Genomic DNA, 26080 nt, shown 5'->3' with positions numbered 1-26080 from the left:
TTTTATTATTATTGCTATTTTTGTGATTGTTGTTATTATTATTATTGTTATTATTGTTATTATTATTATTATTATTATATTATTAATATTTTTATCATAAACTTCATTATTGTTATATTATCGTATAGTTACTACTATTGTTATATTGTTTCTGTTGTAATAATCTTACTAATATCAATATCTTTATTTCTAAACAAATTTCTACTTATTAGATCTAAACTCTGCAAAAATTGTGATAAAGTTATTCGTGCTAATCATCATTCACTTCAATGCAATCACTGCCTAAGTTCAATCCACAAGAAATGTAGTTTTTTAAATAATAATGATTTTAGTTTATTAAAAAACTCTTACATGAATTATTGGCTCTGTATTACATGTTGCAACAGTATTTTTCCTTTTAGTTCTATTTCGGATAATGAACTTCGTCTCCAAACTTCAATTGACAATATATTACATTTCAATGATCTGCCAAATGACTTTTCCCTCTTTCCTTGCTCCCAAGAATCTGATACTTTTAATCAACTTAATAATTACTTTACCTATCAGCAAAATAACAACGATGATGATGATGATACGAACATAGTTGAGAATCCAATCAATTGTAAATATATTGATATTAAAAAATTTAACTCTTCAAACATCAATATTAATTGCTTTTTTCTATTTCATTTATAGATCGCTTCATTAGTTAAACATTTTGACGAATTAACCTCACTTTTATCTCTAATAAATTATGAATTTAGTATAGTCGGAATTACAGAAACTAAGCTGAAATCTGATTTACTCCCAACAACTCCAATTAATCTTAGTGGATATGTTTATGAACATACTCCAACAAAAACTTCATTTGGAGGTTCTCTACTTTACATTTCTAATAAACTAGTTTATAAATCTAGAAATAATTTACTTATGTATAAACCCCAATTCTTAGAGTCTGTTTTTGTTGAAATCATTTTCCCTAAAAAGTAGGCTGTGTTTATCGCCATCCTAACATGGATATTAATGAGTTTATTGTTTCATATCTAGCTATTCTATTTGAAAAACTTGCTGTTGAAAAAAATAAAACTATCTTTATAATGGGTGATTTTAATATCGATCTTATAAAAGCAAGCTCCGATAACTCAATCTCGGAGTATTTGAACACCATTGCTTCAAATAACTTTCTTCCTTTTATATCTTTACCAACAAGAATTACCAACCAATCAAGTACTTTAATTGATAATATATTTTCTAATTCAACTTCTAAAGATATTTTTTCCGGCAACCTAACTATTAGAATATCAGATCATTTGCCACAGTTTCTAATTTATTCATCTTTTAATATAAGAATTATTAATTCTCGAAAAAGCAATATTATTCTTCGAAACTTCAAAAAATTAAATAGTGAAGAGTTCAGTAATTATTACTTGGAAATCAACTGGGATAAAGTAATCAAAGTTTCCAATAGTAATACAAATAAATCATATGAAGATTTCTTCACTACCTTTAACTCTCTTCTAGACAAACACGCACCGTTAAAAAAACTAAGTAACCGTGGCTTAACTCGAAGCCTTAAACCATGGATTACTTCAGCAATTTTAACCTCGATAAAAAAACGAAACAATATATTTAAGAAGTTCCTTAAAACAAAAAATCTTCATGACAAACTAATTCTTGAAAAAACTTACAAAACCTATAGAAATTTACTTCTAACACTTATTCGAAGAAGCAATAAAAAACCACTTTTCTCACTACTTTACTACTAATAGCAATAGTTTGAGAGCAACGTGGAAGGGTATTAGAACTCTTTTAAATATACGTTCAAATGATATCTCATATACATCTTGTATATCTTCAAACAACACCATTATCAATGATCCAGTTAAAATCTCGGAAATTTTCAACTCCTTTTTTATTTCAATCCCTGAAGAACTGCAAAAAAATATTTATTCATCTCATACTGACTTCCATAAATATTTAAAAACATTAAACTCTGACTCTCTTTTCATTAAACCTACTGAAAAAAATGAAATAATATCAGTTATTCTTTCTCTAAATGATGGCAAGGCTTCTGGTCCAAACAGCATTCCAACCTTTATTCTAAAACTTCTTGCTAATGATATTTCCTCAGTACTTGCTAAACTATTTAATCTCTCATTCACTACTGGTATATTCCCTAATATTTTAAAAACTGCATCTGTTAAACCAATCCATAAGAAGGACTCAAAACTTGACTGCAATAACTATAGACCAATATCATTATTATCAAACATCAGCAAAATTCTTGAAAAATTAATGTATTCTCGTATCTACCACTTTCTTGATAATTCTAAGTGTCTCTACGGCCGTCAGTTTGGATTTCGTTTAAAACACTCTACTTCCCATTCACTTATAAGCATTACTGAAACGATTTGTGGTGCGATTGATAGTGGTTCTTTTGCCTGTGGCGTCTTTATTGATCTCCAAAAAGCATTTGATACAGTTGACCATAAGAATTTAACTGAAATATTGTATCACTATGGTATACGGGGTATCGCTAATGATTGGTTTTTATCCTATATTAACAATCGCAATCAGTTTGTCTCGATTAATGGATTTCAATCGACATGTAAAGTTATTAATTATGGTGTTCCACAGGGTTCTGTTCTAGGACCTTTACTTTTTTTAATACATATTAAAGATCTGCCTCACTCTATAAATAATTCGATTGTTCATCATTTCGCTGACGACACTAATCTTCTATGCATAAATAAATCACTCGCGCAGCTTTGTAAAAAAGTTAATTCAGATCTCCATTATTTGTGTCATTAGTTAAATAGTAACCGTCTTTTCCTAAATATCAATAAAACTGAATTTATTATTTTTCACCCTCCAAAAAAAAAGATTGATAGTAATAATGTGAAAATTAGAACTAATGGTAAAAGACTTTTCCCATCTAAATATATAAAATACCTCGGGATATTTCTTGACAAAAACCTATTGTGGTACTATCAACAAATTCAATTAAATAAAAAACTCTTACGTGCCAATAGTATGCTGTCATTAATACGACACTATGTTCCCCAACATGTTTTAATATCAATTTAATATTCCTTGTTCTTCTCACATCTAAGTTATTGTTGCACTGTTTGGGGTCAAAAAGGTAGTTTTCTATTACATTGTATAAACAGTTTACAACGCACTTCCTTAAGAATTATGACATTTTCTCCCTTACGTTTTAATATCGAAAATAGGTTTTCCGAATTAAAAATTCTAAAATTTCAAAGATCTTGTAAAGCTTTATAATTGTCTCTTTGTGATTGATTTTCTTCAAAATAAGCTACCAAATTCGTTCAATAATTTTTTTATTAAAACAAGTGACACACACAAATATTACACTCGAAATACTGAAAATTTTAACTTGCACACTTCCTTTTTCAGCACTATCAAATATGGCAAGCTCTCTATTAAAAATCAATGTATTTCTCACTGGAACCAAATAATATCATTTATAAAAAAAAAGATTTTAACTAAATACCCTTTTATTACTAACATTCTTCTTCTCAATCGAAACCAAATTAAGAAATTTATATTTGAGTATATATTAAATGAATATTAATTTTATCTTTTATCACTATTGCTTTTTTTTATATTACTGTATTTATAAAACTATTATTACTTTTATTTTATACTGTCTTTTTTGACTAATATTCCTATTATCATTAATTTATCTTTGTTTTTAAATCTTATTAATATTATTTATAATGATAGTGATAGTGATTCAATGGTAGTAATAGTTTTTATGGTTATTGCCCTAATTTTTGCAATTGTTATGTTTATTTATTAATTTCTGTCGTAGTTATAAACTTTACTATAATTGAATCGATGTATACAAAAACGTTCTAAGTCATTCTTTTTAATATTTGACTTTTTGATGAAAATTTGTTCTTTGAAGACAGTTCCACCATTGTATAGTAAAACATTATAAGTCAGACCTCTCCGTACACGTTGAATAGAGAGCTGAAATATTGTCTGTAAACTAAAAGGTTCTAGGTCAGTGACTTAGAAGGTTTTTTTGGCAGCACTGAGAAAACCAGCTGTGTTCTGCTGATAGCTTTCAGATGTTTTTAATCCAATTTTTGTTTTGTTTTGGTTACGAGTTTGAGGCTTTTTTATTTTGGCTATTTGGGCTTATTTTATTATTCATGTAGTTTTCTCGCAGTGAACACAATGTTTCGATTTCAGATCTTTTTTATTCATTAAATTAACTGCCTCTACAAAAATTCCTCGTTCAACTTATACTTAAAAAAACACCTCAAATATGCTCATAAAAAAACCGTTTAGACTATATTTATATTTCCACAAGGAAACTACGTCAGTCAAATTCGCCGTACAGGGTTTCTCCCACGCAATTTAATAATTAAATTGCGTTATGAATTGTAATTATTACAATTCATCTCGTTGTTTTAATGAAAAAGACTTATAATGGATGAAGAACCTAGTACTAGCAGTGGAAGAAAGGTTAAAAATGAGGCTATATGGAAAAAAAATGTTGTTAAAGAAGCTAGAGTGAAAGGTAAAGAGTACATTGACTACAAAGGAAAAACTGTACCTGCTACTACTGTTGGAACTGATTGCAGGTGAGATTTGTATTGCAATTTCGATACCCAATTAGCCTTTTAACAATTTGTTTATTACATACCATGCAACATGTTTTCATAAAAACGTCTTAGACAAAACTGATCCAAGACGTTCCATATCGTTCCATTTAGGCTTGTGAATTGACCTTAAACAGTAGCCAAATGTTATAGCCGATTTACTCAAACATCATTTTTTAGAGTTTGACTATGGGATTTAGGCCTACCTTTAACATTTATATCAGCATAATCTAATGAGATATTTTGCTTTCAGATGCTCGAAGAAATGTACGCAACGTCTAAAAAACCAGAGCGACGAGATTTTCGCACGCATGAGATCGTTAGAGACAAAGAACGAGCAAGATATGTTTCTACAATCGTTGATTACAAGCATGAAGGTGAAAACTCACCGACCCAGAAAGGAAGGTGCCGAAGGAAGAGTAGTTTTTGGTGAGGGATGCCAAAGAAAAGGCATGTGTGGATGCCTTTAAAAGCCTTTATGGTATTAAAATTAGTCGTATTCGACAATTGCGCTCTCTGTTGGTATTAGGAAAATCACCAAAGGACCTTAGAGGGAAAAAATTAGGAACGAATGCAATCAGGGGCAATGTAAGACTTCTCATAAGAGAACATATCGAAAGTTATCCGGTGAAACAGAGCAAATATGCTAGTAAAACTATCAATTATCTATTTTGTATTTCAAAGGAAAAAACATCCTGAAGCAAGATGTAGCTACAAATTTTTTCTAGGCTACTTTAAGGACAACTTTACGTTAAGATTTGGCCGTCCCCAGATAAACTCTTGTTGCACCTGTGAGAAGCTTAATTTAAAATTACGAAGCCCTCCTCTCAGTGATGCAGCAAAGAGAAATGCTGCTGCTGAACTGATGCTGCACAAATGTCGATCAAAAAAGTTTTACAACAAACTCCAAAATGAAAGCAACCCGGAAACAAAACAAAATGAACCGCATGTCTTAGCGATCGCATTTGACTACATGCAGAATATCCCTTTACCGATGATACCAGTCCAGGAAACTTTTTACCTCAGACAGCTATCTGTTAACCTCTTCTCTATTCACGATGTGAAATGCAATAAAGGTCATCTTTATGTGTACCATGAAGGCACAGCCAGAAAAAGCCCTGATGAGGTGTGCTCTTTTGTGTACAATTACCTAATATCTGCTCCTCCACAGTTTACTGAAGTCCATGTCTACTCAGATAACTGTGGAGGCCAAAATAAAAACCATGAACTAAACAGAGTCTTTTTGGCTCTCACAGATACTGGCCGATTTGATCGAATCGAGCAGTACTACCCGATAAGAGGTCACTTGTACCTACATTGTGACCGGGACTTCGCTGTAATAAAGAGAAAACTGAAAATGTATGACAGGGTGTACACTGTTCACCAGATAACTGAACTTATCATTACTTCTAGTATTACTGGTAAGTTTACTGTTGAAGAAGTTGCAACAGAAGATATTATAGATTTTCAAAAGTGGTGGCCAACATTCTACAAAAAATCTCGCATTTCGGAAAAAACACGGGGAAAGAAAGTTCCTGCTAAGGATAAGATAAGTTTTGGAATAAGTTCTCTAATGCACTTCACTTACGGGACTTCTCCAGGTGTAATTGTCTGTAGGCTACTCATTGATGGGCTGATGGTCCAAACTTACAAGATGTCTCAAGTCGTCGATCGCATCGTCGAGTTTCCGCAAAATGTGTGCTACCCATTGGGTAATGTTCCGATAAAAAGAGTGAAACTGCAGGATATTAGGAAGTAAATGCAATATGTTCCGGATGAGTTCAGTGGTTTTTATGATGAACTCATGAGCTGGCCAACAACCGACTAGGCGAATGGCGGGGAAGAGGAACACGATATCCAGTGAGGTGTCTGACAAAGGCTTTGTAATCGGTCCTTTTATACATTGTGTGATTTAACATGTGTAATAGTTTGAACTTTGATTTTCAATAGTTTTTGGTACAAAAAATGAATAAATATATAAAAGACAAGCTTTTTGTTATTATCCTTAACAAATGTAAACGAAAAGGTTCTAAGTCAGACTACTTTAACTATGTATATTACATATATATATCACAAATTTTGATATATATTTTAGCAAATCTAATATTTAAAGATGTCAAAAGCACCCAGATTTTTTTTGAATTTATTAAAGTAATAATTTTGGGTTTAATAAGTTTTTTCTCTTTCCCCGAAAAAATAGTTTTTATGACTTAGAACGTTTTTGTATACATCGATTCAATTATTTTTACCATTAGTTATAATTTTTAGTAAAGTTATCATGATATAGTTACTATTTGTTTTTTTATTCACATTATTATTAATATTATTATTTTTATTATATTATTATTGCAATTATTAATATCATCTTTATTTATTAGTGCTTTATTTTTCATTCTTTTTTTTCCTTTTTTTCTTAAAAAAATTTTTATTTTAATTTTTTTCTTATTTATAATTCTTTCCGTGTTTTATTTGTTTTTTTTTTTGTTTTTTTCAGGTGTCACTCCATTGACTAGTTTTTAACTATACGAGTGACACCTAACCTTATTTATGTGAGTTTATAAATATTATTGTAAATTTTCATATTTTTATGGTTAAATAAATGGATTAAAAAAAAAAAAGAGCTGTATGTTTTTAAACTCAGAACACTTTTCATTGTGAAGTAATCTACGTGGGTTCAGTATATATACTATTCCAGGCTACTATCGTTTTATTTTTTCAACACATTTATTTTCAGCTCAAAAAGTATATTTTTTATCTATATTTATGATGAGGCTGTTGGTAACAAATGGTTTGTATGCTACCTAATCTTTAAATTATCAATTGCCTCAAATGTAAAGCGTATTAAATTGATTTGCAGTTTATGTGTTGGATACATGGCCATTGCGAATCAAATTTTTTTTAGCAGAAACACTAGATGATTGGAGGAATGTTATCCAGACCTTTCAGAAAAAACCAGTACCATTCAATATTTTATTAAAACATGATACAAAAAAGTTTCTGAAATTTGCAGAGTTTTAAAAGCCAAACTTCTTGGTTGTTTATCCATTTAAGATATTTTCACTTAAAGAAATTGAAATATTAAATGCTAGTTATTATGTTAATTATGTTAATTACTTTATTATGTAGGGAAAACCAAAAAATATATAATTTTGTGTTTGTTGAACCCCACACGTCTAGATTAAAGATTGAAGCGCTGATAAACTGAAACAAGTATACATAGCTCTATTGTCCATGGCCAACGACACGTGTTGTGAAGTAGAGGGACACAATCGTCAATTTCTTAAAAAAAAAGGTTGTTTAGAAAAAAAGTGGAACGTGCGCTCTGGCTCCCCACCCTCCTCCTCCCGGTGTCGTTGGCCCTGTTGTCTCTTTCTTGTTAGAAACTCAAAAACTTTTTGATGCTAAACAATTTCTTAGTAAACAAAATAAGACATTAGGTCGGGTGAATAAAATTGAGCAATTGCTTTTACTCAGTAATTGGTTAACCTTACGTGAATAAAAACTTCAGCAGTTTTGCTCAAATTTTTTATTAACGTAAAGTTACGTAATCAATTTACTCAGTAATTGCTAAGCTTTACGCGAATGAAAACTTAAGCAAAATTGCTTAAGTTTTTATTCACGTAAAACTGACCAATTACTGAGTAAAAGCCATTGCTCATTTATATTCACATGACCTATTAGCTCATCAGTTACTAATTATATAAATTAAATCTATTTGATATTTATGTGGAAATAAAAATAAGCATTTATTTTTATTAACAGTTTTTTCACAATGGGGTGTTTGTCTGGTTTATACAAACTCAATACAAAGTGATGGATTACAGTTAGTATAGAAAAAAATGAGGTTGGGGAAGAGATAAGGCGGCAGTAGTAGTTGTTATAAAGTTTAAAAAAACCTTCATAAGTTTATTGATTTGAACTTTTTTTTTACGAAAAAAAGAGGGAAAGAATCCCATCACAAACATCTGAGTAAGTTGAGGTTGAATATTGCAGATTGTTACCATATGAATTTAACAAAATAAGTGCCCTAAAAGGTTACAAGTTAAAATAGTTAATGAGTGGTTGAATTTACAACGGAAAAACACATGTTCAAAAAGAGTATCTTGTTTCCAAATGAACACTGTGATAAATATTATTTGTATTTAACAATAAGACTGCATTTATATATATATTTTGAAGACTAAAATGTCTTAAAACATACTTTTAATTAAATACATTATCAATAAACAAATGTCTGATTTCTCTAAACACTAAACTTCATTTTTCTCAAAATAAGCAAAACGTAACAAATGTAGTTATAATACGTGTGGTATACAATTATTGTCATAATAATTGTATTAATTTTTGTGGTTATACATCAATTAAAGGAAATCAAGTCATGAATATTAGCTGTTGTTTTGTTTTTTTTGCTTTGTCTTAAAACGTCATTACCAACCTTATGATTGCTTTTTTAATTAATTTAAATCACTAAAACCAATCGACAACGACATTAAGTAAAAATACAAAAATGCACAAATTCTAATACTTTGGAACTTAATTTTGAATAATACTATTCGAAATGGATAATACCTTCAAAAATTCATGGAGAATTTATATCAAAAAAATATTAATTAGTGCATTTTTTCACTTTTCCAAACATATTTGCCAAAATTGGTGACGACTAGTATTTCTTTAAAAAAAGTGATGCGCTCCATTAAGTTTAAAAGTTTAAAAGTCATGCGTAAAAAGATTCAACTTTTTTCATTTTATGTGAGTTACCATTGTAAAGTGGACCTTTTTTATTTGGACTACCCTGAATATTTGGACTACTGACGTGTATTAACAGTAAATTAATGCAGAAAAGTTTTATCAACTGAAAGATAAAACAGTATTGAAATAAAATCAACGGCAGTGATTTTTTTGATGTTAAAGGGTGTTTGCGCGCTGTCCAAAATTTGCTAACTTACCTGAGTTCTAATTCACCAAAAATGAGCCCCAATTATTGGAAAAAATTGCACGTTACCGTGCATCGTGCAAAAAAAGCACGTTATGCACAAAAATCAAGATATCGTTTATAATGCGCATGCGCTAAATTTATGGTAAAATTGTAAACATTGCATTTTATATAAAGGTTGTATAATATAACGAATATATTAAATCACTTGAAGGTCCTAAATGATTAATGGTACTGCAAGACATTCTGAGTTTCACTAATAAAATTTGAGAAATTCTAAACTTCACTAATAAAAACTCTTGAATTTTACGGTATATTCTTTTTTATAATATATTTTTTCAATTGCCATAAGTTTTGGAATAAAAAAAAATATTTCTTTAGTAACTAAAGAAATATATTTTTTTATTCTTTTAATTTTATTATTATAAACTAAATTAGTTTATTTATTTTACACATAAATTTTAATATTGCACATATCTAGTATCAGATTAATATTATATTGACTATTTTTTCAATTGTTCTATAATTTATTTTAACTTTTAATAAGTTATTGTACTGCTAATAAGCTGTTAGAATTTTTATGATTTTGCAGAGAAAGTTTAGCTTAATCTTAAATTAATGTCCCTATTGGTGTTTGAATGGATCATAAGTATTTGGTTTCAGAGATTTTGCATAGATATAAACATATTAATTTGTACATGTATCATTTATATTATTCATTAATGTTTTTTTAACTAAAAATGTGACAGGCACATATTTTCATGTTTTAGCAAAAATAAAAACTCTTTTTTTCAACAAGCGCTTTTTTTTATCCTGCTTATCAAAGAAATAAACTTTTTTTTTAATTTTTTGCAATGAACAAAAAATATACAACTAGAGTTGATTCTAAAGTTCCATTTTCCATGCAGTGCATAATTTTTTCACTTTCTAGACTTCGATTTTTGCTTTAAAAATGCTTTTCAGATTGCTAGGCTTTCATTAGTTGTTAAGCTTTAATTGGTTGCTAGGCTTTTATTAGTTGCTAGACTTTCATTGGTTTCTAATTCATGTTTTTATTTTTCGATTATAATTCACAAATTGTCACAATAAATACAGTTGTATTTATTGAATTCTTTCTTTTTTTAATATAGTAGCAGTGTAGTTGTAGAGCCCTTGCTTTATAAGCTAAAAGTTTTGAGTTCGATCCCCACCATGTTCCTGGTAGTACTGCACTAAACTTGTTTCTCCACGCAGCAGCCTTGTTTGTCAAGGTTTGTGTTTTGGAGTTTAATAATAAGAGTAAGGTTCATGTTTCAGAGTTAAATAAAGCAGCCTCCTCAACTCTAGTAGTCCTCTTGGCCTCAGGAAGATGAATAGCATTAAAAAGAAAATATAGGTTAAAAGAGAAAGAGAAAAAAAAATTGTTTTTACAACATAAAGAGCAATAGCAAAGAGCATTTGTGCTACATTTTAAAGCAAATTTTTGCTTTAAAATGTAGCACAAATGCTCTTTGTGCTACTTTTTAAAGTATGTATGTATGTATGTATGTATGTATGTATGTATGTATGTATGTATGTATGTATGTATGTATGTATGTATGTATGTATGTATGTATGTATGTATGTATGTATGTATGTATGTATGTATGTATGTCTGTCTGTCTGTCTGTCTGTCTGTCTGTCTGTATGTATGTCTGTCTGTCTGTCTGTCTGTCTGTCTGTATGTATGTATGTATGTATGTATGTATGTATGTATGTATGTATGTATGTATGTATGTATGTATGTATGTCTGTCTGTCTGTCTGTATGTATGTATGTATGTATGTATGTATGTATGTATGTATGTATGTATGTATGTCTGTCTGTCTGTCTGTCTGTCTGTTTGTATGTATGTATGTATGTATGTATGTATGTATGTATGTATGTATGTATGTATGTATGTATGTATGTATGTATGTATGTATGTATGTATATAAATATATATATATATATATATATATATATATATATATATATATATATATATATATATATATATATATATATATATAATAATAATAATAATAATAATAGTATTATATTTAGTTAAAAAAATATTTCTTATAGTTTAGAATTTAAGATACCCCTTAAACATTAAAACCCCTGAAAATTAATGAAAAAGTTTTAACTTTTATTATTAGTTAATAGTCATTTTTTATAGATTTAAATTTAATATAGTAATTTTTTTATATAGATAAAAATTTCCCAGAAATTTTCAAGAAATTTCCAGAAATTTTGGAAATTTAAAAAATTCTCAAAAAAAGATAAGTTTTTATATAATTAATGGGTAAAATTTTATGTCTTATTATGGCAGTTGTTATGGACAATTTTATGGTAAAATATTGTGAAGTAGATTATAAAAATTTTAGGAAAACCCCTTTGAAAAACACTTTTCTTGGTATTTTGTTAAGTTTTTTTATTATAACTGTCAGGGGTGTTCACATAACCACTGGAAAAATTTTTTTTTCTCTAATCTGAATGCACACTAGTTTATTTTGTGCCAATTGGCATTAAAATTTACTGTGCAAAAGATAATTAAAATAAATTAATGTTTAGAGGTTGCTCAATGGCCTTTTAGTTTTACAATAATAGCATTGCGCCTTAAATAATTTCCTAATTTTATCCCATGTTCAATTTAGATAAAATATTAAACAAATTTGATGTACCATTGTTTTTTATGAGCTAACTTCTTTGGTCATGTGACAAGCAGCCATCTTGTCATCTGATGTTTTTAATTGAAAAACATTTTCATTAATTGTAATTTTTTGCTGAACAACTGAAATATTTAAAGATTTTGAGGTTCTTATTTATTTTAATCCTATAAAATAATAATTATAGCTGTTATGCCAATATCTTGTTTTTTAGTGCTAAATATTATTGGGTGGCTTAACTTACTTTAGTGTTTGCAGTTTTGTAATACTTATGATTTCATCACATTCATATTGAAATATTGATCACATATTTTAAATTATGTTTGTAAATTAATATTTAATTTCTCAAGTTGAGTTTAATTTAGTATCATTTAATTTTAGCTTGTTGCTGAAAATGAGTGAAAAAATAAGTTCTTCAAATTTTCCTTTGACACGTAATCAAACTGCAATATGGTTGATTGGTCAACCTGAGAAAAACCTACCAAACAATGTCCTTCCAACGATGGTTGATGTGTTAAGGACGTTTTTCCACTACCACAAAGCATTGAAACAAACAGTTCCAGCCAGTGCAAAAGCAACATCTAATGGTTTAGCTCACATCTGGAAAAAAGCCAGAATTCCAATGACTTACCAGCCTCATATTGTATCAAAAGTGAAAGCATGTGTTGATGAATATAATTTAATTAAAAAGAATAAAGGAAGAGCTAGTAAGTCACAGATTGCTAGAGAGAAAGATTTTAGTATCAAATTAGATTACTGAAACAAAAACAAAGCAGAATGAGGAAGAGAGAAGACAAAAAACAAATGCTGTCTTTACCCCTAGCTGTAGCCACTTTAGTCTTGATTGTAATAGTGATAGCAAAGCAACAGAAGTCAGTGACATTCCTGATGACAATGGTGATTATGAAATAGAAATTCCGGTTTATCACAAAACTAGTAACCCAATCAACTGACTGTGAACAAAGTCCTAAAAATAAAAAGCCACATATTCTCAATGAAATTTTGTCTTCTCCAGATGTATCATTCACACTTGATCGAATCAATTTATCTGACCAAAAATTCACTATATTGGCAGCTGCAATTGCTAGAGCAAGTAAAGAGGACCTCCAAAGTACACCATTATCAAGATCAACAGTTCGCCGCAAACGCATCATGCACCCTTCATCAATTAAATATCATATTTGGCAGAAATTTATGTCAAGTGAGAAACAACATATGGTCGTCCACTGGGATGGTAAGATGATGAGAGACAGCAATAACTATAAAAATCCAAAGTCCAATGTTAATAGAATTGCTATTGATGTGACTGGTCGTAATTTGGAGAAAATACTGGGTATTGTAAAGATATCATCTGGCACTGGACTGGCACAAGCAAAAGCAACCTTCCAGTTACTGACCATATGGAATGTTGCAAATTATATTGACAGTATGTGTTTTGACAAAAATGGTGCATGCATCTTGCTAGAGAAGTTGATGGAGAAAAATCTTCTCTACTTTGCTTGCTTTCACCATATGCATGAAGTAATTATTGCGGAAATATACTCAGTTTTGCTTGGGCCCAACATAGCTCTATTTGAACGATTTCAGAAGTGTTTGCCAAGCATAAATCAAGCCAATTATGCTCCATTAGATGACGCCCATCTTGCTGAACCACAGCTTCAGCAACTTAGATCAGAGGCTGGCTGCTTTCTGCAGCCTTTCTTATCAGATGACTCTTCGTACTTACCAAGAGAAGACTACAAAGAGATGATGAAGCTGTGTCTTTTAATAGGTTTTCCGTTATCAGACTATGCCACCAAGAAGTATCGCTTTTGCATGTCGGGAGCTTATCACAAGGCTAGAAGGATGGCTAAAGTCATCTATTGTATGAAGATATACCTCTTAAGAAATGAATTCAAGCTGACTATGAAAGAACAGAACAACTTGTGCAAATTTTGTATTGTTGCTGCTCATATCTATGTACCAGCATGGATTGCCTGTCCAATTTGCAAGTGATGCTCCAGCAAATGAGCTGATGCTCTTCACATAAATTAAACAATATTCTGAGATCAACAAGGTCATTTTAAATGCTGCTATGAAGAAGCTTCAAAATCACACTTGGTACCTTGGGTCAGAAATGATTCCACTTTCATTATTTTCTGACAGGGTTTGTGACACAGAAAAAATGTTGATTGTTGAAGCTATGATTCAAAGTGGAGCTGATTGGAGTGTCAGGGGTATAAAGTGTCCAGCAGCAGAATTAAACAAGTTGGAAAAGAAGCAACTTCATGAGCTATTTACATCTTTATCAACTGCTGCTTTGCAGTCACTTGGTCTCGATGTAACCATTTTATCTGGAACCAATCCAAAGACCTGGGAGAAAATTGCTGAATTTCGTTATACTAAAGCAATTGTTAAATCTATGAAAGTTGTCAATGACACTGCTGAGCGTTCTGTTGCTCTTATGAGCACATTTAATCAATTCGTCACAAAAACTGAATCTGAAATGCAGAAACTAATATAATGAATGCGTTTTCTGTTGTTGAGGACAACAGAAAACGCATTCCAGATTGCCGCAAAAGCATCTTGATGACATATGCCACTGTTGCTACAGACTAATCTTTTGATCTTGTAAATAGTGCAACATTTCAATGTTATTTGCATTATTTAAGGAATTTTTTTGAAAATGATTAATTGTATATCATAGCTATAACTCAAGTTTTTTAAATATTGTTGTTGCGGCGAATGCTTTTAACACAGTAAGTTTTTATTTTCCTTGAGCAACCTCTAAATATTATCCAAAACACCTAAGATTTTGCACAGAAGTTTTTTTCGATCAAAGAAACAATATTTAAAACTGTGCAACATTTAATTCATAAATTTTTTTTTTGGACACCCCTACTGTCAGGTCAGGTTATCCTGTTACTGGTAACATGTAACCCAGTACAATCTGCTTGATGTCCTGCTGCCTTGTAGGATACGCCTTTTTAGGCAAAAGCTAGGAGATGCCAACTCCAACTTAAAACACCCCCTGCCTTGGGCTCTTGGTAGAATAAAGGCCAGAGATGGTGTCTCAATAAAAATACTCATCTTGGGAAAATATTAAATGCATCCAGCTACTGTCTTGTAGAAGGCCTCCTAGGCAAAGACTTAGGGGGTAAACAGGTACTATCTGTTGACCAGCCTTGCATCCCTTCTCCATCTATTAGAATGGCGCAGATGTATTTTTAATACACTGTTTCCAGTTTAGGACGTTGAATGCTGGATCTTCTTGACTCAATGCATGGGTTTTGCTTGTGTCTGTTTTTACGACTAGGCAACTTATTCTATTATTTCTAATGAGGGTACAGCTCTAAAACTAATTTTTATGGTTCTGAGGCCGGCTGGTAGTCAGGTTTTCCGAACTCCATGGTAGCTGTTAGAGAGACTGATTCCATCAACAGCTGAAAAGTATCAAAGTATTAACAGTGCCATGCTGTGCATGGATGGTGTCCCTGTTTATACTTTTGGTGTGCATTGTCATGGCCACATTTGGAGCCCTTTGTTACAGTTTAGGGTTTATTAATAGCAATGAGGCAATTGCTTGGGCTATTAAACAGTGTACTGAGTACTATCTATGCTTTGAGTCAAGTTCTTTATCAAATTTAAAAATGAATAAAGTACCAAAAACTATAAAACACAAAAAGCCATTGTCATCAACAAGTTCTCTAAACCTATCATTCACTTATATTCGTGGTCTTCCTAGTAATTTTTCTTCTGTTGAGTCTTATCTCTTGCAAAGTTCACCAAACCTACTTACTCTTTGTGAGACTAATTTGAGTTAAGCTGTCTCATCTTGTGATTTTAGTGTTGATGGTTATCTTCCTTTAATTCGTAACTCCAATAATCACATGCTTGGCCTGCGCATTTACATTTGTAAGAATTCACCCATTTGTCAGGAAACTAGGTTTGAATCCACAAACTATTCTTTTATGTGCTTTTGTTTAGCACCACTTTACTCTATCGCCTTTCTCTTTGTTCGATATCGCTCTCCTTCATCTCAAGACTGCACTCTTTTTGATATTATTTCTGATCATATTGACCAAGCCCTCTCTCTTTATCCATCAACCAATATTGTTGTTGTCGGTGACTTCAATACTCATCACACTGAATGGATTGACTCTAGTGTCAGTGAGTCTGCAGGCATTAAAGCCCATAACTTTTGCTTTTCTCAATCCCTAACTCAAATAGTCAACTTTCCAACTCGCTTTCCAGACAACCCGAATCATTTACCTTCTCTACTCGACTTATGTCTTGTTTCTGGTCCTAGTCAGTGCTCAGTTTCTCCACATTCACCCTTAGGTTCTTCTGATCACGGTTTGATCTTTCTAAAACTATTATCTCATTCTTCTTCATCATCTGAATCTCCCTATCATCATACCTCTTATAAAAAACTTAAAGCTGACTGGGACTCTTTCCGTGATTTTCTTCATGAAGACCCTTGGGTAGAAATCTTTCTTCTTCCTGCTGATAAATGTGCTTCTTACATAACTTCGTGGATTCAGGCTGGCATGGAATCTTTTATTCCCTCTCAACAATTCCAGGTCAAGCCTCACTCTTCTTCATGGTTTTTCTCACATTGTGCTGCTGCAATTGCCAATTGAAACCTTTACTTCCATATCTATCAGCAAAACAATTCAAAAAACAGACGTCTGTTTATTACTGCTAGAAACCATTGTAAAAAGGTTTTGTCTAACACCGAAGTCCGCTATTCTCAGGTCATGAAATCTTGTATTTCATCACAAAAATTAGGCTCTCGTGACTACTGGAGAATCTTTAATAGTATCAATAATTAGGGCAAATCTGTAATTCCACCTCTCTTGTATGGTTCAAACTTTGTCACTTTACCTAAAGACAAAGCTGAATTGTTCACTAAGAATTTTCCATCAATATCATCTCTTGATTCCATTAGTTGCATTCTACCTGATAAAGCCAACAAACAGGTGATCTATTGACATTCGTATCCCTCCAGCTCCTGTATCTAAAGTGGTTTCCTGCTTAGACTCTTCCAGGCCTTGTTAAGAAGCGTTAAGCAGCTCGCATTTTGCTTGCGTTAAGGGGATTTGTTTTGCGTTAAGGGGATTTTGCGTTAAGGGGATTTTGCGTTAAGGGGAATTGCGTTAAGGCCTACGCGTTCAGCAGTTTTGCGTTACGCAAAAACTTATATCTTTTAGAATATTTAAATTATCTTTTGATTGTCGTTAACGTGACGTTTATTCAGAAGAAATAAAGTCGTTAGTAAAAGCATTTAACCGCAATTGTAAACTAATAGATTTTTTATTAAAGAAACAGTTTTGTTAAATAATTTTTTTGTTGTTGTTAAAAATTAGTTAAAAAAAATTAAGTGTTTTAAGTTTTATCTTAAGGAATTAAATATATAAATTTCTTTTAAATATAAAATTTATTTTTAGTCATAATAGTTTAAAAAATGCACGATTTATTTTGATGTAAATATTTTATTAATAAGATATTTTGTTTATTGTTAATTCAATAACGTAAAGTTTTAATGACGTTCGTTTAATTTATGAAAATAAATTATGATCAGGAATATGTTATCGGTAACAGATAAACAACAAAAAAAAACTCTTTCTTGTTTAAAAACATTAAAATGAGTTCACATATTAAATAAGAAAAAATTTATTAACAGTTAATAAAATAACCAAAAACCAACTGTAAAATCATAAGAAAATAAACAAACATTATTTTACGTTTCATGAAAAAAATTTTATTTTCAAAATAAAATTTAGTTCATATTTGAAAAAAATAATAAAAATGATTTTTTAAATAAGAACTTAGATTTTATATGTAACTTTTGTTATAGTGAGAAAAAAACAAACTGTTTGCATGATTTTTAACGCGTTAATAAAATAACTTTAATTACAATGCGGTACTTAAAAAGACGCAAGTGACGCAAAATAATTTCTAACAATGCAAAATATATTTGATGAGTTGAGTTACTTGGAAATGCGTTACGCGTTTTCGCTATGCAGCGAAATCTCGTAACAAGGCCTGCTCTTCTACAGATTGTGGCTCGGACAATATACCTGTTATAGTCTTGCAGAAGTGTTCTCCGGAGCTGTCATCTATACTTTCAAAACTATTTAACTGTGCTTATCAGAGTCTTGTTTTCCAGCCTGCTGGAAAGCGGCTTTTGTTATCCCCATTTTCAAAAATTCTGGAGAGTTATCTAACTCGTCTAACTACCATCCCATTAGTCTTCTTCCTATCATAAGCAAGGTTTTTGAATATTTAATTAAAAAACACTTAATCTCTCATCTTGAATCTAATAACTTACTTTCTAACCATCAATATGGATTTCGATCTTCTCGTTCTACAGCTGATTTGCTATCATTAATAAGCAATAGGTTTTATCGTGCATTAGATAAAGGTGGAGAGGTTAAGGCTATCAGTCTTGACATTTCTAAAGCTTTTGATAAAGTTTGGCATGCTGGTCTTCTCCATAAGCTTTCTTCTTACGGTGTATCTGGTAACATCTTTAAGATTATTGAGTATAAAAGTGGTCCTTGATGGACAGCACTCTTCTTCATATTCTGTAACTTCAGGGGCCCCTCAAGGTTCTATCCTTAGCCCTATACTCTTTTTAATTTGCATAAACGATCTTCCAGATATTCTCACCTCTCATGGGAATTGTTCGCTGATGATACTACCATTTATTCTTGTCATGATAAGAAACCAACACTCTCTGATTGCTTGGAGGAGACATTTGAGCTTGAAAAGGATCTCACTTCTGCTACAGCATGGGGCTCACAGTAGCTGGTGAACTTTAATTCAAATAAAACTCAATTTTTTTCAGCCAATAATTTATCATTATCGCAATAATTTAGATTTTCCTATGTTTATGAACGGTAATGTACTGGATGATTTATCTGCCCTTCATCTTCTAGGATTAACTTTTACTTTCGATCTTTCTTGACAATCATATATCAAATCCATTACAAAATTAGCATCTGCTAAGGTTGCATCTCTTTATCGTGCTCGGCACTTTCTTACTCCGGTTTCTATTCTTTATCTCTATAAATCTCAAATCTGTCCTTGCATGGAATACTGTTGCCATATCTGGGGCAGATTTTCTAATGATGCCCTTTCTCTTTTAGACAAAGTGCAAAAATGCATTGTAAACATAGTTGGACCTGCTCTTACAGCCAACCTTCAACCATTATCACATCATCGTAATGTTGCTTCTCTTTTTTTTGTTCTAGAAATACTATAATGGGCACTGCTCTAAAAAGCTAGCGTCTTTAGTGCCATCTACTAAAATTCATTATTATGTTACTCATCATTCAATTAAGTCTCATCCTTTTTCTATGACTCTTCCAAAGTGCTCCGAAACTCTTATTTGTCTAGTTTTTTTCCTCAAACATCAGTTCTTTGGAATTCGCTTCCTTCATCTTGCTTTCCTGATTCATATAATTTACAATCTTTTCGTCTGTCAATTGTTATCTTGCTCTACAAACTTCATCTTTTCTCTTCCAGTAACTTCTGACTCTAATAGAAGCGAAGATGTTGAAAAAAAAAAAAAAAAACACTCTACAAAAAGTAATACACAATAAAATTTGTTTATCTAAAAAAGATTTTATTCTTTGTATTTTGTGAATATTTTACATTGTATTTAATTAAAAAATTACTTAAAAATTTTTTTAATATAAAATAATAAGTTTTTTCAACAACAAAGTTTACAGTTGCTGTTAATTGCTTTTTTTTACAGCTAAATGCTTTCTGAATAAATGTCACATAAATGATATTAAAAGGTGATTTAAATATATTCCAAAATAAAAAGGTTTTTGCTGAATGTAAAACCGCTGAACGCGTACGCTAATTGCCATTATGTATATACAATATGAGCTACATAACGCTTTTTAACAAGGTCTGTTTTTATATTTTGTATATAAAATGTGAGCTTCATGACGCTTTTTAACAAGGCCTGTTTTTATATATTTTTGTTTTTATATATGGTGGAAATAGGTTACATCTTTTAATTAGTATCTTTTTCAGTCTCTGTTTAAGGTATGTATTCACCATCCAAATTCTATTTGGATTTTGAATCTTCCATTATTCCTTTGGTAAAGTGCAAAGTGGCCAACTCTACTGATGTGAACAATTACAAGGCGGTTGCAGTATCTGCAGCTATATCAAAAGTATTTGTAAATATTTTGTTACAAAGTATAAATATACCACACCATTTAGTAGATTATCAGTTTGGTTTCAAATAGTTATTTAAAGAAAGCTATTAGCTACTTGACATCTAGAGGTAGTTATGCGTACACATCATTTATAGATTTTAATAAAGCATTTGATAATGTTGATTACTGGCTATTGTCAAGGCTATTGATCAAGAAATATCAAAAAATATTGTAAGTCTGTTGTGAGGCTAAATTTACTGGTTTTAGTATAGAGAATGGTGTGCGACAAGGTGGTATTTTATCACCGTTATTATTCAGGTTTTAGATTAGTAATTTAGTATTCAAAATTTCAAATATGTGTAGTAGATCCAATATAGGACGGACTTTTCTAAATATTCTTGCTTATGCTGATGACATAGAACTTATTGCTTCATCTTAGTTTTCTCTGCAGAAATTATTGAATGCAATTAATGGCAAGGCTTTATTAATTAATCTTTCTTTTAACAGAAAGGAACAGTTTGATTGGTTGTTAACCCAAAAATCAAAATGAACTATTTTGTATATGTAAGCATAAATTTTGAATAATAATCTTTATGTTTCTATTGTGTATTTTATGTACATTATTTTATTTTTTGATAGAAGTTTCGAAGTGTATTGTTATTCTGCAAAAGATGAGTTTTTAATTAAAAAGTTTAATCAATGGATGAAATGAATGAAAGTATTTGTCGATGGAGTTGGAAACCAACATCGAGATCCAAATTAGCACAAGCTGAGCAAAAAATGTTGGAAAGTTAGTGTCTTTATTATTTAAATATTATATATATGCCACGCAAAATAACAATAAAATTAATCTAAAAAGTTTTTTTTTCCTAAAAATGATTTATTTAGTTGTACAAATTTTATTTAAAAATTTAGCACTTGAGGCCTTTCATAGTTTCATCAGTAGTGCACTACAGATAAAACTATGAAAGAGTATAAGATTTTTTTATAAATTGTATTTAGTTGAACGTTTTTAAACTTCTTTTTTTGAGAATTTCTTCGATTGACTTTTTTTGTTATATATATAACATATATATGTAATCATTTTTAAAATAAACAAAAATAATTACATATGAATGTTGTATCTATAACAACAATGTTATTTTTATAATTTAATAATTAAATATGTATAACATTAGGAAACTAAATAATTTCCTTATAATTTAATAAATAGTTTTTTTTTCACTTATATTTAAATGGTCCATTCTATTTATTTTCTCAAAATTTTACAATAATAATATTTTAATATCTTTTAAAAACAGATATTTAAAAGTAGATTTACATATCCATGTCTATTATTGCAGATAATTATTATAAATATAGAAAAAGCATCAAAAATGTTGAAATGATTAGAAGAAACAATCTAGTTTTAAAAAAAGCTAAGGAAAAATCAAACAATTTTTTATAAAGAATCAGGTGCAAGCCCTAAATCATAATCACAGTGATATTGAGATTTATGTTGATAAATGAATAGAAGTTAATAAAGTGTGTTTAGTTAAAAAATGAAACTTGAAACTGTAAAAAATAAAAACCTTGTTACAAAAAAGAAACAGATGTTGAGTTAAACACTTTGTTACAAATAAGTGTTTAAAAGTTGAATAAAAATCATTGTAATTTAATAGAGAAAACAATATAAGGGAAATTTTTATTTTTTATTTTCATTTTTTCTCAATTAGGTTTTTAATAAAATATTTAAATGTCATATTATATCAAGTTTTTTAGACGTAAGAGTGTTATATGTTTTTATGCAGAAGTTTTGTTTTAAGTTTTTTACTTGTTATACTTTTTTCATGTGGCAATTTTACCAATCTTTTTAAAACCTTTAGATATTCGTTCAAGTTTTAGGAGTTATTTTGTCCCAATATCTAATAATCAAGAAATTCGAACAGTTGAGACAGATTGTGATAGTTTAGAAAGATTACCTCTGGTAATGGTTCACGGTTTTGGTGCTGGAATTGGGTTTTGGACTTTAAACCTCGATGAGTTATCAAAACATCAAAAAGTTTATGCTTTTGATTTACTTGGTTTTGGTCGTAGTTCTCGACCTTCTTTTCCTGCAGATGGAGCAGAAGCAGAAAATTTTTATGTTCAGTCAATTGAGGAATGGCGTGAAAAAGTTAATTTAAAAAAATTTGTTTTGTTGGGTCATAGTTTTGGTGCTTACTTGGCATGTTCTTATACTATCAAATATCCAGAGCGAGTTGAACATTTAATTTTAGCTGATCCCTGGGGAATACCAGAAAAACCTCCTCCTGGAGAAGAAAACTTTAAAATACCTATTTGGGCAAAAGTAATTGTTGCTTTGGTTAGTCCATTCAATCCTTTGGCTGCAGTTAGGGCAGCAGGGCCATGGGGTAAGTTTTAAAACCTAATTTTGATGATTATTATTTAACTTTGTGTTAAATTTTCAAGTCATTTTACTTTATGACTGTTCAGGTCCATCCTTAGTAAGTAAAGCTCGCCCTGACTTAAAGAAAAAGTATGAGTGTGTTTTTGGAAAAGACGATGATAGAGTGTTTGATTATATATATCACTGCAATGCACAGTTTCCAAGGTACATGTTTTGATTTTTTTAAATTATATTTTTATGTGTATTTTTTTCTTAAGCAATACAAATATTTTTCAAAAAATGTTAAACAGTTCCTTTTAAAGGACAAGTCTTTTTGTTCCTTTTCTCAATATTCTTTTTCATCTTTTTTTTAACTTTTTTTTAATTGTAAATACCACTTCATTATGTGAAGGTTTTTAAAATTTTATTTAATTATAACTTAACTACTAAAAGTTATTTGTTAGTTTATTTTCAGAAAAATTATTCTCTATCAAGAAAATATGATTTTCATTAAATTTTCTCATAAAATTAGTGGTTTGGTTCTTCTAAAATTTATGCCACTAATGATATTTTTTGTGATGTCATTATGTTTTCCTAAATTAATTTTCTTTAATTCCATGAATTATTATTTTCATGTTTATGTTATAAATATTATTTTTGTAATTGATGTTTTAGTCTATTTTGTTTGTTAGAATGTTGTATTTATTTTTGTTGTTGTTGTTGACAAACATTAAATAAATTTTTAGAGTATTTATTAAAGGGATCCCAAACCTCCGAGACATGTTTTGTTCATTTTAAAGAGAATTATAAAAAAATGCTTGGGCTAAATTTTTTTGATTAAAGAATAAATGCATATCAAGAAAAACTATTTTTTTATTTTATATTTGTGTAAAAGATTGATTATGTAAACAAACGAAAAAATCGATGACGTCATGTACTAATACTCTTTGGAATAAAATGCGCTTGAATAAATGATCAAGTCTGTAGATTGCAGCGTATAATATGCTGACTTTTCGACCTACAATAAAACAGTTGAGAGTTTCGACTAAAATAAAAAAGTTAGTTTTTTTAATATGTTTTTTTTTTGGTATGGTTTTTTTGGCATTTATTCTTTTGTTTTAATCAAAAAGATTTAGCTCCATAATTTTTTTTTTATCACTCTTTAATATGAACACAACATGTCTCGGAGGTTTGAAATCCCTATAAATGTTTGTCGAACAATCCAAAAATCTTTCCTAATAAGTATTTAATAGTTAATAATTTTGAGCATTATCTGTTTTAGATTTAGATAATTAAACAGTTTTCTTTATAGTGGTGAGATGGCTTTTAAATCTCTGAGTATTCCTTATGGTTGGGCTAAATACCCAATGATCCATCGTATAAAAGAAATCAATGCTAATGTTTGCATGACTGTTTTATTTGGTTCACGGTCTTGGATGGACACCACATCAGGATATTCAATAAAGTATCTCCGTTATCCATCAGAAGTTAATGTCAAAATAATAAATGGTGCTGGTCATCACATTTTTGCGGACAGCCCTTCAGAATTTAACACGGCTGTTTTAGATGCTTGCAAGAGAGCAAACGGTGAAATATCAGTAGAGTCAATCGATTTGGAAAATAAATAAAAGATTGTTGTTTCTTTTGTTTTAAATAGCTACACTTTTAAAGTAGAACCTTTACAAACAATTTCGGAGGTAGAGGAGGAAAAATTTCGAAGATGAAGGAGGAAAAATTTCCATTTCTCAAAAAATTAGTAGTGTTAAGATTTGTTTTTTTATACATTTTTTAAATTGTACATATTTCGTATTGTTAATTATAAGTATAGTTTATGTTTTAATCATAAATTATTCATATAGTTTGGTTTTATATGATTGTTAATATTAGAGTTTAAATAAAAACTTGAATATTTTGGAAGCTTCATACCTACATATTTATCAGTTTGTTTATTTATCAGTTTGTACTAATAAAAAATTATGCTACTTCAAATTTAGTTTGTTTTAACATCTTATAAGTGTGTCTAATAAGTCAGTTTAAATTTTTTAATGAGTACACATTTCTTATGAAATGGTCAATTTAAATTTGTATGAAAAATTTGAGTGTTAATGTTTTTAAGTGAAGCATTTTTAAACATAAGTGTTAATAGTATTTTGCTGTATTTACATATTTCATTATTTGACTGTATATAAAAATAGTTTTTTTTTTTTTTTGATAATTTATTTTACTTTTTTTACTTCAGAGCTTGTGTAATGTAAATTCAATTCAAGTAAAATTAAAATCTATAAGTTTAAATATTTTAGATGAAATATTTTAAAAACATTTTAAAAAAGTGTTTTTTTTTTTAAAGTTCAGCACATGTTTTACAATTGGTTTTAATTTTAGCGTTAAACGTCTAGGTTTTTCAATTTAGAGTTTAAAAATCATGGTTTTTAATTTTTAAAATTTAGTATTCAGTTTAAATTTAAATGATAAAATTTATTTGAGAGCTATTTTTGTTTGGTTACTTATATTTTGTTATCATATATATTTGTGACGTAGTTATTATTTCAAATTATAAAATTATTAAATGTTTCAAATATTTGTTTAATGGTCCATTCACACATGTTTTGAATCGGAATTCAAATAAAATGCTCAATAACAATTTTTCAAATCTTTTAAATGCAACTATCAACACAAGACATTGTCTTGAAGGTTTTTAAAACATTTAAATTATACAGTGATAATAAAATGAGTTTTAACAATACATTTTTGGACTTTGTCAATATGATAAACAGCACTTAGAAAAATCAGTCAAAGTATTACAGTTGCATTCCATACAAGAACAAATAAGAGATTTGTAGAGGTAAAGAATGGAATTCAAAATAAGAAAATAGCAAGCACAAGGGTAAATGGGAATAAATGCAGCTATTGTATGCCATAAATATTTATGTTATATTTTAAACTGGCTTTCCAATTTAAAAAATCAAAAAATAGTAGCTATTTATCAAGCAATTAGAAATGACAATTTACCAATAATGGATTGTATATTGTATCAGCAAATAAAGTTAATTTAGATTTTTTAGATGTGTTGTGTGCTCTAAGTGTTATGTGATTACTAATAGGTGTATTTATTTGCATATTTGTGCAAGTTAAATATATATGAAATTTGTCATACTAAACAGTCAAGAAACGTATTTGTTTTTCCAGTTATATATTAAGTTTAACTTATTTAAATTCATTTTTAAATGATAAAGTACGTTGAACAATTAAAATAAGAAGTTGTTTCCACTATTTCTTACCTTGGATTTTTTTTTTTATTAGTTTACTTTTATATTTATAAAAACAAACTGAAAAAA

General features: G+C 29.5%; 2 protein-coding genes across 2 annotated transcripts; both read left to right on the top strand.

Moving 5' to 3' along the window:
- Positions 1-351: 351 nt before the first annotated feature.
- On the top strand, positions 352-2790 carry LOC136091972 (uncharacterized). The gene is made up of 4 exons (XM_065819691.1): positions 352-582; positions 676-853; positions 970-1615; positions 1749-2790. Exons 1-4 carry the CDS (start codon positions 352-354, stop codon positions 2788-2790), a joined length of 2097 nt encoding a protein of 698 aa, XP_065675763.1.
- A 6929-nt stretch (positions 2791-9719) lies between these two features.
- Positions 9720-25386, top strand: LOC100197113 (1-acylglycerol-3-phosphate O-acyltransferase ABHD5). Its single transcript, XM_065818774.1, has 5 exons — positions 9720-9860; positions 21017-21167; positions 22243-22770; positions 22853-22970; positions 24058-25386. The coding sequence occupies exons 2-5, from the start codon at positions 21077-21079 to the stop codon at positions 24371-24373; spliced, it is 1053 nt and encodes a 350-aa protein (XP_065674846.1). The 5' UTR covers positions 9720-9860; positions 21017-21076; the 3' UTR covers positions 24374-25386.
- The last annotated feature ends 694 nt before the right edge of the window (positions 25387-26080 follow it).

The sequence above is a fragment of the Hydra vulgaris genome, chromosome 15 (genome assembly GCF_038396675.1).
Source record: "Hydra vulgaris chromosome 15, alternate assembly HydraT2T_AEP".
Taxonomy (NCBI): Eukaryota; Metazoa; Cnidaria; class Hydrozoa; order Anthoathecata; family Hydridae; genus Hydra; species Hydra vulgaris.
The sequence above is the reverse complement of the archived record's forward strand: the minus strand, read 5'-3'. Positions and strand labels throughout refer to the sequence as shown.

Coding starts and splice junctions, on each gene's coding strand:
- LOC136091972 (XM_065819691.1), top strand. CDS start 352: ATGAATTATTGGCTCTGTATTACATGTTGCAACAGTATTTTTCCTTTT. Junction 583..675: donor ATGATGATGATACGAACATA/GTTGAGAATCCA, acceptor TTTCATTTATAG/ATCGCTTCATTAGTTAAACA. Junction 854..969: donor AACAAAAACTTCATTTGGAG/GTTCTCTACTTT, acceptor CCTAAAAAGTAG/GCTGTGTTTATCGCCATCCT.
- LOC100197113 (XM_065818774.1), top strand. CDS start 21,077: ATGGATGAAATGAATGAAAGTATTTGTCGATGGAGTTGGAAACCAACA. Junction 21,168..22,242: donor TGAGCAAAAAATGTTGGAAA/GTTAGTGTCTTT, acceptor TAAAACCTTTAG/ATATTCGTTCAAGTTTTAGG. Junction 22,771..22,852: donor TAGGGCAGCAGGGCCATGGG/GTAAGTTTTAAA, acceptor ATGACTGTTCAG/GTCCATCCTTAGTAAGTAAA.